The sequence below is a fragment of the Sipha flava genome, unplaced genomic scaffold, assembly GCF_003268045.1.
Source record: "Sipha flava isolate LNK unplaced genomic scaffold, YSA_version1 68_pilon_pilon, whole genome shotgun sequence".
In the NCBI taxonomy this organism is placed as follows: Eukaryota; Metazoa; Arthropoda; class Insecta; order Hemiptera; family Aphididae; genus Sipha; species Sipha flava.
The window spans coordinates 1664069-1677501 of NW_020273608.1; the positions used below are offsets into that span (position 1 = coordinate 1664069).

At 27.0% G+C, this 13433-nt stretch overlaps 1 protein-coding gene across 1 annotated transcript; it reads left to right on the forward strand.

Moving 5' to 3' along the window:
* Nucleotides 1-4010: 4010 nt before the first annotated feature.
* Nucleotides 4011-6616, forward strand: LOC112691949 (translocon-associated protein subunit alpha). Its single transcript, XM_025566429.1, has 5 exons — nt 4011-4233; nt 4346-4519; nt 5107-5366; nt 5424-5700; nt 6409-6616. Exons 1-5 carry the CDS (start codon nt 4182-4184, stop codon nt 6459-6461), a joined length of 816 nt encoding a protein of 271 aa, XP_025422214.1. The 5' UTR covers nt 4011-4181; the 3' UTR covers nt 6462-6616.
* The last annotated feature ends 6817 nt before the right edge of the window (nt 6617-13433 follow it).

A 13433-nucleotide genomic window follows, 5' to 3' on the forward strand; every position in this document is an offset into this window, starting at 1 on the left:
TTAGTGTTTTTATTTATAAAACTTATTCTCCATACGAAATAATTTTACTTGAAATTATAAAATTACTTACGTGTAGAAAGATCAAACAGGTAGTATGTATAATCATGTATTACAGTGGCGTAGCTAAAATTTTCTGAAGGGGGGTGTTAATTATAATTATTAAATATTATATATAATACGTACAAACTAAAACTTTTATTTTAATTAATTAATATGTATACATAATGTCTGTAATAGAGATGTAATATATATTCGAATTCGGATAGCTTTACCATAAACTATTCGAATATTTGACTATTCGAATATCAGTATTCGATGCTACAATACCTATTATTATTAAACGTTATGTGTTGCACGAAAACGTAAACGAATAATTTTCGTCACGTATTGTCGCAATCGCGATAATGTTAACCTGTATATATGTAATTAGTATTGTGCATTATTTTATATTTCATATTGTATTATCGATTTACCTATATTCCTATAATAATGTAATATATGATACGGCTCAAGGGGGGTGTCATATCTACCAAACACCCCCCTTGTATACGCCATTGATGTATTCATTATGATAAAATTGATATTATAGATTATTGAGAACTTTTTTTTTAATATTGATATATTATTATTTGATATATATTATTTGAATAACCATACAATTAATTGTGGCTCTACTTATGTATTAATATGTACTTAATATGTTAATAATTACTTTTTACGGCGATCGTTGTCCTTTTAACTAAGAAATTATATTATGAGAATACTACATTATAATTTGTATATATATATATGTATATAAGCTCAAGGGTAACAATTTTTTTATTTAAACTATAAAAAATATAAAATCCGTTGTTTTTTTGGATGTTGTAATAACTACGAGTATAATGATAGAACATAATTCATCTGATTTATTATTTTACTTCTGTTTTTAATAGCGATTTCAGCAGAGTGTTGATTAGTACCAACACCCTTAATTTCACACTCCCTAAATGTTATACGAAAAAAAAATTGATATTTCTGGTGGTATTCCACTAAACAGTATTTAATATAGTATAATATATACAATAACAAACTATATTTCTGACATAATATTTTTCAATAGCCTCAAGTATGGTTTTTGTAAATTATAAATACCTATTTGTAACATTTCACACGAAAATAAAAACAACCAATTTCATATTTTCATCAACAGTTATAATAATAATAAGTGTAATAACCTTGGAAGACATTTTTATGTCATAATTTGAAAATATAATACGTATAGCCCGAGAAGAAAAATGATTTACCATAACATTGGCTTAAGTATTAAAATACATTTTATGTATGGAAATATGGTAATTTGACACCAATGACTGATTATTTATTACCAAATATTTTTTTAATAAATTAAACATAAATAAAATATAAACAAATAGTATATTGGAAATCGGAATTCTTAATATAATTTATTTGTATACACATTGTTTGCCGTTAGGAATTAGTGTATCCCCCCATTGGTTTTAAAAAAATAATTCATAAATCAATTGTCATACCTTATACCTAGTATATATTTTATTATATCCAAGATTATTACCATAGTTATATTTAGTGTGGTGATTTCTAGAATTCAGTGACCACCAAAATTACATTGCTTTTTGAAATATATATCCTACTAGATACGATACTACCATAAATTGTAATGTTTAATTGAACCTCCTTAATAATAATAGGCTGGAATGCTGGGTTATTTATACAGCTAACTTATATTATTAGTAATTGTATTTCCACGTATTTTATGTTATAATAGGGTCTTGTAGTTTATAGATTAAATAGATTATAGGTATATAAATATTATGTAAGTAAATCGTATATCTATTTTTTTTTTTTTTTTAATGATCTTGTGTATTAGGTAGGTATAAGTTACAAGTGTATTAATACTCGTGACTTGTTTGCGGAGACATGATCTCTTAACAAAAATCCCGAGTGGTCAGTCATCTAATCTAACCTGAAGTGTGGCGCGTGTATACTTTCGTAAAATCTAATAAAATGTACACGGTGGATGTGGAAAATTAAAACTATGGTTTAAATGTATCTATACAACTTGTATATGTACTTACCGACTACTGCTATTTAAGTATTTGTTAATAATACTTAACTCAGTTAAGAATGTAATGGTAATTATATGTTTATACACATACTTCAAGCACACATTAAATACTATGATATGCAAGTGTTAATAACTAAAAATACCATATGAGGTAGGTTTCTATTCCTATTTTCTATTTGCCGAAGTTTAAATTCTGCACTGAGTACAGATAGATACAGTTTATGTATTATAAACCAATCACCCAGCTAACATCATCATTTGAAAAACGACCAATTTTCGACACTCGCAACAATAACTTTTATAACTAGTGATGGCCACTATCGAATAGTACTATCGAACTATTCGATAGTTCAGCAAATTCGAATTATTCGATAATTACGAATTATTCAATATTATTCAATAGTTCAAATTAATCGAAACTATTCGGACTATTCAATAATTTCAAATTATTCAATTATTCGATAGTTTACGACTTTTGAATTATTCAGTAAAATTTGAAATTAGCTTAGCTTAAATAATGTTTATTTTATTTTGAGATACCTAATTACTAGGGCCCGGATTTTTATGCAAATGCATATTTTTCTAGAATAATTTTGATTATAAATGTCGACGTTTCGTAATGTAAAGTCTAGGGTTAATTTTTTTTTTGCATATTTTGCATATTTAAATGCAAATGCATATTTGCTGCATATTTCTTGATAGTTGCATAAATATTGCATATTCTACAATTCGTAGAATTTACGTCTGTAAAGATATCTACTGTCGATTGTAAATAACCCATTATTCATCGATATGCGATTGTCAATCGACATCATCGTTATCGACGGCCGACGAATGACGACAAATATTGGATATTTCTTAATAAAGAGTTAAAAAATGAGCTCGTCGTCATTACAACACACTTTCAGTGTTTAATAGATACAATAATAAAACTAGAGAAATCGAATGTTACTTTAAGAGATAGTTTATTGCTCATAGAAAATATTAAAATTAAATTCGAAGGAGGGCCAGGGATAGATTTTGCTAGATCTAAACTTACAAATGTGTTGTCAAAAAATCGTGGATATTCTACATTGAAAAAAATCGATGGTATAATCAACGGCGAGGTAATTGAATGTGATGAAGACGAGAAACTGCCAGTTGAAGATTTATCGAGTCTTAAATATGCACCAATTGTATCTTGTGACGTGGAAAGAAGTTTTTCCAATTACAAAAGTATGCTTCAAGATAATCGTAGGAGTTTTCAATTCGAAAACTTGAAATCCATATTTATAATTTCATGCTGGTACTCGTCCAATAATAATAATTTAATACAAATAGTAATAGGTACTTTAATTAATTTATAATACTTTTATACTTACACAATGTCATTAAAAATGTTATTTTGCATTTTTTTTTTCAATAAACAATTTTTATACATAACATATTGTTAATTTGTAAAAAAAATCATTTTGTATATTTTTTGCATATTTATGATATGAATTTGCATATTTTATAGATTTTTATTGCATAAAAATTCGGGCCCTACTAATCATTAATGTGATAACTGATTACCGATAAGAATAACAATTAACAAAAAAACGTTAACGTTTTGATTTTTTATTCGGTCATATAAAATAATATTCGATAGTTTATGTTTACATGCTTACTATCGAATAATATTCAATAGTGCCCATCACTTACAACAAACTACAATTTAGCATGAACACACAATTATCCTAATACCTAGTATTATCCAATCGATTATCCTATCCGTTACGGCGGATAATTTTGTTTCCATATTGGAAACCGGGTCGAAAAATTTTAATTAAAAAGGAAAAAATGATAACGTCGGAAAATTAAAAACGAACGCGGGGGAAACGAACATTTAGGTTTGACAGCCTGACTCGGCTACGGCTAATCGTATCGTGACGTTCTCCACGTCCGCAGCCACAGCCGGCAACGTCATTAAGCCCATTGGTCGTCGTGTGTGGACGCGGAACGATGGAGCATTAGTGTAAGACGTGTCCGTTACTTTCATCTCGTCGTTATTCTCTCCTTAACGTTTTTACGTTTGGTCGTCATCGCGTTGCTGCTTACCAAAGAAACCGATACAATGAAGTTCAAATGGACGTTGTTGTGCTTATCCCTGCTCGTGGCATCCGCAGGTATTTTTGTCTTGTCGGCATTTTACACCGACCATCGTGTCATATCCTTGCATATCCATTTTATAGTAATAAATTTACTGACCTAAATTGTTGTGTTCGGTCATATTTACAGGTTTCGTGAGGGCCGAAGATGAAATCGATACGGACGAAGAGATGATTGTCAGCGAAGATCAAGTGTTGGTTGAGACTGAAGGAGACGAATCCATTCTTGAAGATGTTGAACCAACTGATGCTGATACTTTCTTACTGTTCACCAAACCAGTATTTGAGGAAAAAGCTAGTATCGGTAAGTCATATTATTTTTTTTGTCTCTATTAACTTATCTCTTTTATGAATCTTTTAATGATGTATACTGACAAAATATTTTTACTGTGAATCTCTTTACATACAGATATTTTAATAAAAATCATTTGAAACATAATGTTCATGTTCTTTCATAATTTTTTTTCTACATTTTTTCAAACTAGTATAGTAATAAAATATAAATTTACAGTAACTTAAAGTTATAATTGATAAGGTTTTAGTAAATTTTAAAATATATTTATTTATACAGCTTTGTTTATTATTTTCACTTAATATATTTTAATACTAAGCTGATTGTGTGTATCGATCTACATGTTATAGTTACCATTTTTAGTTATCTATTATAATATATTCTAGCATCTTAAAGTTAATTTAAATTTATGTATAAAACATTTCATGCTAAAATGTAAAATTTACTTCTATGAAAATATATTATTTGATATTATTTATTATTATCTATTTAACATTAAAAATAAATAATTTTAAAATTGAATAGATAGTCTAAAAATATTTTAAAATACATTTAAATATTTATTTTTGTAACATAATTTATGTATTTAATGTTTTTAGAACTACCAGCTGGTCGTTTGTCTGAATTTCTTGTGGGATTCACCAATAAAGGATCTAATGACTTAGTCTTAGAAACATTGGACGCTTCACTTCGTTACCCTATGGATTTCAATTTCCACATTCAAAACTTCACTACAGTTTTGTTAGAGAAAACCATTCCACCAGGTTCTCAGGCTACACTTGGCTATGCTTTTATTCCAGCTGATGCTTTTGCTGGGCGTCCATTTGGACTTAGCATTAATCTCGCTTATAGAGATATTGTAAATCATTAATTTTAATAATTTTGTAATGATATATTAAAGTTATGTTATGTTTAGGAAGGAAAACAAATGATTAGTAAACTGTACAATGATACTGTAAATATCATTGAAGTTGAAGAAGGCCTGGATGGTGAAACTTTGTTTTTGTATGTACTTATGGCTGCTGCATGCGTTCTTCTTTTGGTCTGTGGTCAACAATTCCTTTATTCCGTGGGCAAGAAACGTGTTGGTGGTGGTTTACCTAATCGTACTAGAGCTAATTTGGAAACTGGAACAAAAAGCAGCAAACAGGTTGATATGGACTGGGTGCCTAAGAATGTTCTTAACCATTTAAGTAAGTTTTATTTTTAAATAACATTAAAATTTTTAATAAAAAAAAATTGTATTGCTATTGTTAGTTTTACTGAAATATTATAATATCAAATTTCAACATTGTAAAAAACTTGGTTATTTTACATGAGGTAATTTAATGTAATTTTAATTTAAAATTAGAAAACTGACAAACTAAGGGCAAATGTTGGTGTATTTTTGCTTTTTCCTGATTTTGAATATATTTTATACTAAAATGTGTTTTTAATATTTTTAATAATTATTTGATAAAATTTGAGTCCCTCAATCACTCTACTTTTATTTAAAATTGTTATATGGTTATTTTCTGCCTTCTGCTTATGTCACATTCCAGAAACGTACTGATGTAAAGTATATTTGGTTTGAATGAAATTATAAACAAAGTGACAAGTATCTTTTTATTACAATTATAGGGAAGTTTGAATCGACAGGAATTTGGAACAAGTTTTATATGTCATTCTCCTAATTGATTGTGTTGATACTCTACACATTTTTTATGTAATCAAATTTTCATTTAAGGTTTAAATATGTTTTTTTTTTCTGTAATACATTGTATGAATATTCCACGCTATGCTATTTATATTAATAGTCTTATTTTAATTATGGCAAGACAATTTGCTATAACTCTGTTTAAATTAAATTAAAGGTATAAAAAAACTTAATATTTATTGTATAAAAATGTTTTTTATTTTAGACAAACAAAAAGCTCAAAGTCCTAAACAAAAACGTGCAAAGAAAACGGATTAGTTGAACAAACCAAGACTTAAATTTTACACGTTTTGCACAATTGAATGTGATTAATTGTCAGTTTCTTTCAATGGAAGAAAGTTTATACTAATATTAAATGTTGTGATTCCATCTGCACATATTGTATAAAATAAGAGTACATTTTTTACGTATTTCTTTTTTTTGTTATGTAAATAGATACTAAGTAAATTGGTTTTCTATTGTAATTATTAAATTTATTGTTTTGTTTTTAATAACTAATTAAGCGAAATAATATAATATAATTGTATGTTTAATGTTAAATTATGTTTTTGTACAGATCATACTTTCAGATAAAATTTATACTATACAGATATCAATAAATTTATTTTTTAGTTAATTAACTATGTGAATCCTATGGTAAATTTTACGTAGTATATCTAATTAATTTTGTATAATACATTTATTCAAAAATGTATTTGTTTTGAAAATAAAAAAACCTTCAATTAATTTTTACTTTTAATAGTTATTATTTAATATTTTAACTCATTGTTAAATAACCTAGTCTTTGATCTATGGGTGTTAAACCCGGGGTACATTCAAGTGTTATATCTTAAAAAGATTGTAAACTTCAATTCCTATACAGAAATAAATATTTAGGTGGTAGTTTATTATCATGGTTTTAAAGTTTACTTACATATGTATTATTTAATATTTTAATAAATTATCTTAACACATATATTGTAATTATTTACTATAGCTACATTGGTTTTCAAGATCAATTTTTAACATCAATCTAATCTAATATAATCTAATCTATATTGAATATAAAATGTCTTCAGAATATATGTTGAAATTTATTGATGTGCTATATTGTATTATAATAGATATTTGTAAAAATAAAAGTAGTGTAATCCATAAAAATTACTAATTATTTTTTCTTAATACCAATGATAATATTTAAAGAAAGCATGTATAAAACAAAAATTACTAGTATTTGCATACTATCATATATTTTTTGGGATCGCGGATAATTCACCATATGTACAATTCACTGGTTACAATTCGTTGTGGATATAGTACAATTTATTAAATAGTAAATAATAATAACAAAGTATAATTATTTAAATTTTATTTTCTGATAATTTACGCACTTCCATATTCATTTAAACCTTGTTTTTCAAGTATATAAATATACCCTTTTAATTTATCTTTACCCATTCACTTTTAATATTCTATATATTATTCACACTATAAAATTAAGTACTCTCGTAAACGTTAATACATGTACAGGACGATGCCAACACAATAATTCAATAATCAGTACCTAATGAATGTAATCGTATAACATCTATGCCAATCTGGTAATTTTTAAATTTAGAATTTTGGATAAGGAAACCAATATGTATCAGTAGGATAAGCTTAATGGCCCATCATATAAATAATGTATACATATGTATCAGGGGCGGCTCCAGAGCCTTAATTAGAGGGGAGGCGAGTTATAATTTTACAAAATTGTATAACAAAAAGAAAACAATTTTTATAACACAAATTCAAGTAGACTATTTTTAAAATTGGCAAAAATATCAATAATATGATCTATTTGATTTAGAATATCTACATTATCATATACATTAATAAGACATAATGCTGATAGTCTATGTTCAGTCATCCTTGAACGAGATTAGTCTCCGAATGGTGAAGAAACTACTTTCAACCGTCATACCTTTATGGCTCTATTTACATACTTGTGTGTGTCATATGATAGTCCATATTATAATATGCATTTTTTGTTAAAAATATAAATTTTTTTATAAATACGGTACGGGCTTGTGAGGGCCCCTAGGGCCCCCTCTGGAGCCACTCTTGATATGTATAATGAATTATATGCGCGGTGAATTGTGCACGCGGTGTGTTGTAAATGCGGTGAAATGTTGACGGTGAATAGTCACGCGGGAACAAGTTTTCTTTAAAGAAATATGTGTAAATTATATTAATTACTCATAAAAATGTTTTTTTTATCAGTTAAAATTGATAAAAATCTATTGTATATATAACTTATCAGTGGCGTATACATAACTTTTGATATATATATATATATATATATTGAATGTGTCAGAATAATAATTTACAAAAAATCCTTGCTATATTTTTTTGTTTCCTTATTATTTCCTTATATTAAGAACACTATTTTATACAATTTTAAAAAGACGTATGGGGGAATCTGACCCCCACATACCCCCTTATATACGCCCCTGTAACAGGTTACATTTATTGATTGCTTAAATATTTTAACATAAAATTTTTTTCTGTAATACAAGTTCTCTCAAATATTATGTAAACTGTATTTAAATATATAATTTTCAATTATATAAATTATTAATTATTATTATGTAATAAATAATATTTTTATACGTATATTTATTAAAACATAGTATAATTTATAATTAATGTAATTGTGGATTTTGTAACCTACTGTTAAACGTTAAAAACATACAAAACAAATTGACTAACATTAGTTATCACTTGGGCAAATGTATATTAGCCATTATTCATACTGAAATAAAATTGTTTGTGCTAAAAATGTTTCTATTCAATATTTGATTTAAAGGTAACTTATATTAATTACGAGAAGTTGATGGAACAATGGTTAGAGTCATATGTTTTATGTTTTATTCGTTAAGCACGGGTGCATATACAAGGGGGGCTATTAGGACTGAAACCCTCTTCCTTTTAGACATTAGGCAGAACTATATTGAATTTAGGTACTTAAAATATTTAAAAAATAAGACATAAAAAGACTGTACAAATCGACATGCACAACGAATTATGGCAGAAACTCACTGTACTAGACCCCCCTTTTTTAATTTCTAGATTCGCGCCTGATACACATTTTTTCAAAAATATTGTGAAAAATTACAAAATATTTATCTTATATTATAATTATTATAAATAATAAGAATGCCTGAGATATTTAGTAGTACCTGTGATCCTGATCACACTGTATATTTACAATGAAAACAACTTTTTATTTAGAAAAGATAATACACATCTCACAACTTTAATATTTTCAAGTAATTTTTTTTCGTGACGACTGACACATCTTCTCAGTATATTTTAATCATACCATATATTAACTGTACTAATATAATCAGCTATATCAGTGGATTATAGCAATCTGATTCTATAAGTATCAGGAGCGTACCAAGGATTTTTTTATGAAGGGGGGGTCAACATTTTTTATTTCATCTGATAATGGGAAATTAAAATACACTAAATACTATTATTATACTATTTACTATTAAATCGTTGAGTATGTAGATATTTCAATGGGGGGGGGGGGTCCGGGCCCAACATCCCCCTTGGGTATGCTCTTGATAAGTATAATATATTAATATCATCATAGTTTATAAAAATGGTAGTAGTATTAAGTATTAACGATAAAAGTTTTCCAAAAATGTACAAAAATACACCCACCCTATATTTTTGGAGTGCAATGCACCTTTTGTAATAACTGCCAAGCCGCCTCTATTTATTTTTACTTGGCATTTTTATTTATGAATTTTACTAGGTATTGATTGACTAATTTGTGAGGTTTTGAATGATTTTTTGTTGGTAGTATTGAACAGTTATTTTGTTTGGGTAATTTGGTTTTTGGTGGTTCTTCCGAGGTTGTAAATATAACGGTAGAGTATTCATTCGAGATCGGAGCTTTTAATTTTACATTTACTAATACTGTTTACTAATATTGTTGTGCGCAATTGTTCTAGGTTATATTTTTGTTTGGTTGATTTTAGGTAGTGTTGAACAGCTATTTAACTCCTTTGGCTTCGAATTAGGGAATTGTTTTTGTTATTTGATGTAGGTCTGTTTTTTGTTTTTCGAATTTTTTTTTTTTTTTTTGTGATTTTGTATTTATTTGTTTGATGGAATGTCTCTTTTGTGGAGTTGGATATATCTTTTGTCTGTTTTTTATACGTAGTAATTCTATAATTTCTTTTGTTTGGTTGTTTTGTAGGTAGTAGTCAACTGCTGATCAACTCTTTTGGCGTTTAACTAGGGAATCGTTTATACTATTTGTTACAGGTCTGTTTTAGTTCTTCGGCTTTTGTGATTTGTTTAGGTATCTGATATCCCCCAGGGAACACGTTCTTACGAGTTTACGGGTCTTAGCAAACCCGGGGTCCCGAGCTCTTGTTTGGTTGTTTGTAGGTAGTGTTGAACTACTGATTAATTATTTTGGTGTTTAATTAGGAAATCATTTGTACTATTTGTTACAGGTCTGTTTTTGTTCTTAGGCTTCTGTAATTAGTGTTAGGTATTTTTTATCACCCAGCGAATCACATTCGTACGTGTTTACGTGTGGTAGCGAAGACGGGGGTCTCGAGTTGTTGTTATATTGTTTTGTAGGTAGTGATGAACAGCTGTTCAACTGTTTGGGCTTCGAATTAGGGAATTGTCTCTACTGTTTGTTATAGGTTTGTTTTTGTTCTTCAGTTTTTTGATTTGTATTAGGTATTTGTTTGATGGAATGTCTTTTTTGTGGTGTTGGATATATTTGTTGTCTTTTTTTTATGCATTTAAGTTCTATAATTTCTTTTGTTTGGTTGTTTGTAGGTAATGTTGAATAGCTGTTCAACTCTTTTGGCGTGAAATTAGGGAATTGATTTACTATTTGTTGTAGTCCTGTTATTGTTCTTCGGCTTTGTGATTTGTTTTATGTATTTGATGGATTGTGCTTTATGTGGTATTGGATATATATATTGTCTATTTTTATTAAAGATATTTTTTGGCTTTTTCACAATTGTACTATAAGTTGTGTTCAATTGTTTTTATTTTTATTTTCAGAACTTGGATTTTTCTTTTGGTAAAATTTAAACCATGGATTCTTTGAGAGTTAGGTGACCACTTTTGATTTTTATACTTTAAATATGTTATGTTATAAAAATCAAATTAATTTAATTTACATCAAATACCTTAAAACTTTTAAATCATATGATTCAAATTAACTAATAATAATAATTTTTTAATAAATCACTTTCATAATTATAAAATATAATTCAATTTTTATTAATTAATTAAATTTAATTTCAGTATATTCAAATTTTATTTATTTTATTTTTATGTTTCTTTTCAAAATTTGGATTTATTTTGGTTTCAATATTTGGTTTATAACTATCAGTTAAATAAATTTGGAACATAGTTATTTTTGTACAATTGACTTAAATTACTAGGTAATCTAAATAAAATATATATAAAAAGGATATTTAAAACAGCAATACATTTTTCAACTAATAATATATAAATAAGCATTACCATCTATAATTTATAAACATGCTTTCTGTAAATATGTTGATTATTGTCGGCGTAGAACCCGTTTGGCCTGCCTCATCAAAAATAATTTCGATGAACACCGATGAAGAAACATTAGTAGTAATACACCATACATAAATTATAAATTGACAATAAATACATATTTTATGTGGTATGTGCATTTTATTGAACAAATATGATCGCTTTATTTATAAGTTATGAGTTATGAGAATTACAAAAGAAAATATCGTTATTAGCGTATTGGTACGTAGACGCGGGTATACGGCGTATACATATCAGTAGATTTTCGATTTTTGGTGTATACCTAATGTAAAATATCATTTTACAAGTATACGCTTCTAAAATAACTCGAAAACAAAAAAACTATTAATAATTTAATAATTCACTGGAAAAAATTGTTATGATCCATGAAATTGATTGAAATATTTAGTTGTTGAAGATTACAGAGTATGCTGTGTTCAATGTATTTTGTTAACTGTAGTAAGTAACATTGAATAAAATAGTATGGATTGTGAACATTCAGCCCATTGTTCTTAAATCTGCTTCATGCGATTTATAACGCGCTGTAAATGTATAGGTAGGTATCTTGTGGTATTATATTTTATAGTCTTAATAGAAGTTATAAACATGTAGTTACGAAGGATTAATTAATTCTTTTCGAATTTATCGAGAGAAAACTATTGTCGAGCGAAGCAAGAAAATTTATTTTAGGATTAATATCCATATTTTTTTTAGTGTGTATACCCACAAATATATTTACCAATACACCACTGGTTAAAGGTAATATATATAATATAATATTTAAAAATGTAATGTCATTTTACATAGTATTGATTGCTAAACACTACATTTGAAAAGGTTTCAAATTTTTAACGAATTTAAATAATGCAAAACGCTAAATTATTCATAACATTATAATTGTCAATAACGGTAAACAATGTATATTATTTTGATTTAAGCCCTGGTCCATACTTAGTGAAAAATCAGATAAACACAAGCGAAACTTTCAAAACACAGATGATGTTAAAAAAAAAAAACTACACTAAAGACCATTCTAAGTGGATCCGGCATTAGATAAAAAAAAAAAAAAAACCACAAATATTAAGGATTCACCTGATTTAAATATTACCAAACATTTTTCTTGTAAATTTTGAGCCTGAATTAAAGGAAAAATTTGACTGTACATATATAATTTAAGCCATAGTTATAAATGTATTTAAAAAAAAAAAAAAAAAAAATTCAATGAGGTATTTAAATTATTAAGAATTTCGAACTAAAATTTAAATTCAAAGTCAAATTTATGTTGATGAATGTTTGTTCACGTTTTAGCAGAGCAGAACACAGAAGCAGTAAATCGTCTTGTTTGATATTTCATAATCATTTTATAATTCTTATTTGTCAATAGTAATATAACAGGTTTTAGTATAATATATATGTGAGCCGCGATCACTAATATGATCCCTCTCCTATCAATTTTTCACTGCCTATTTCCGATTTTAATTATTTCTTAGACATTGAAAAAACTAGTGCCATCTATTGTGAGGCCGTGCTATTAATTATGGCTATTACATTATTTGTATAGCTATGGGCTATCTATTGTATACTTAATCAATGACTGTACTAATATAATCAGGTATACCTAACAATGGACTATAGCAATCTGATTTTATAAGTATAATA

Excerpts from the sequence above, each read along its gene's own strand:
- LOC112691949 (XM_025566429.1), top strand. The coding sequence starts at position 4,182 with ATGAAGTTCAAATGGACGTTGTTGTGCTTATCCCTGCTCGTGGCATCC. Across the intron at positions 5,367-5,423 it reads ATCTCGCTTATAGAGATATT|GAAGGAAAACAAATGATTAG; the intron begins GTAAATCATTAA and ends TGTTATGTTTAG. Across the intron at positions 5,701-6,408 it reads GAATGTTCTTAACCATTTAA|ACAAACAAAAAGCTCAAAGT; the intron begins GTAAGTTTTATT and ends TTTTTATTTTAG.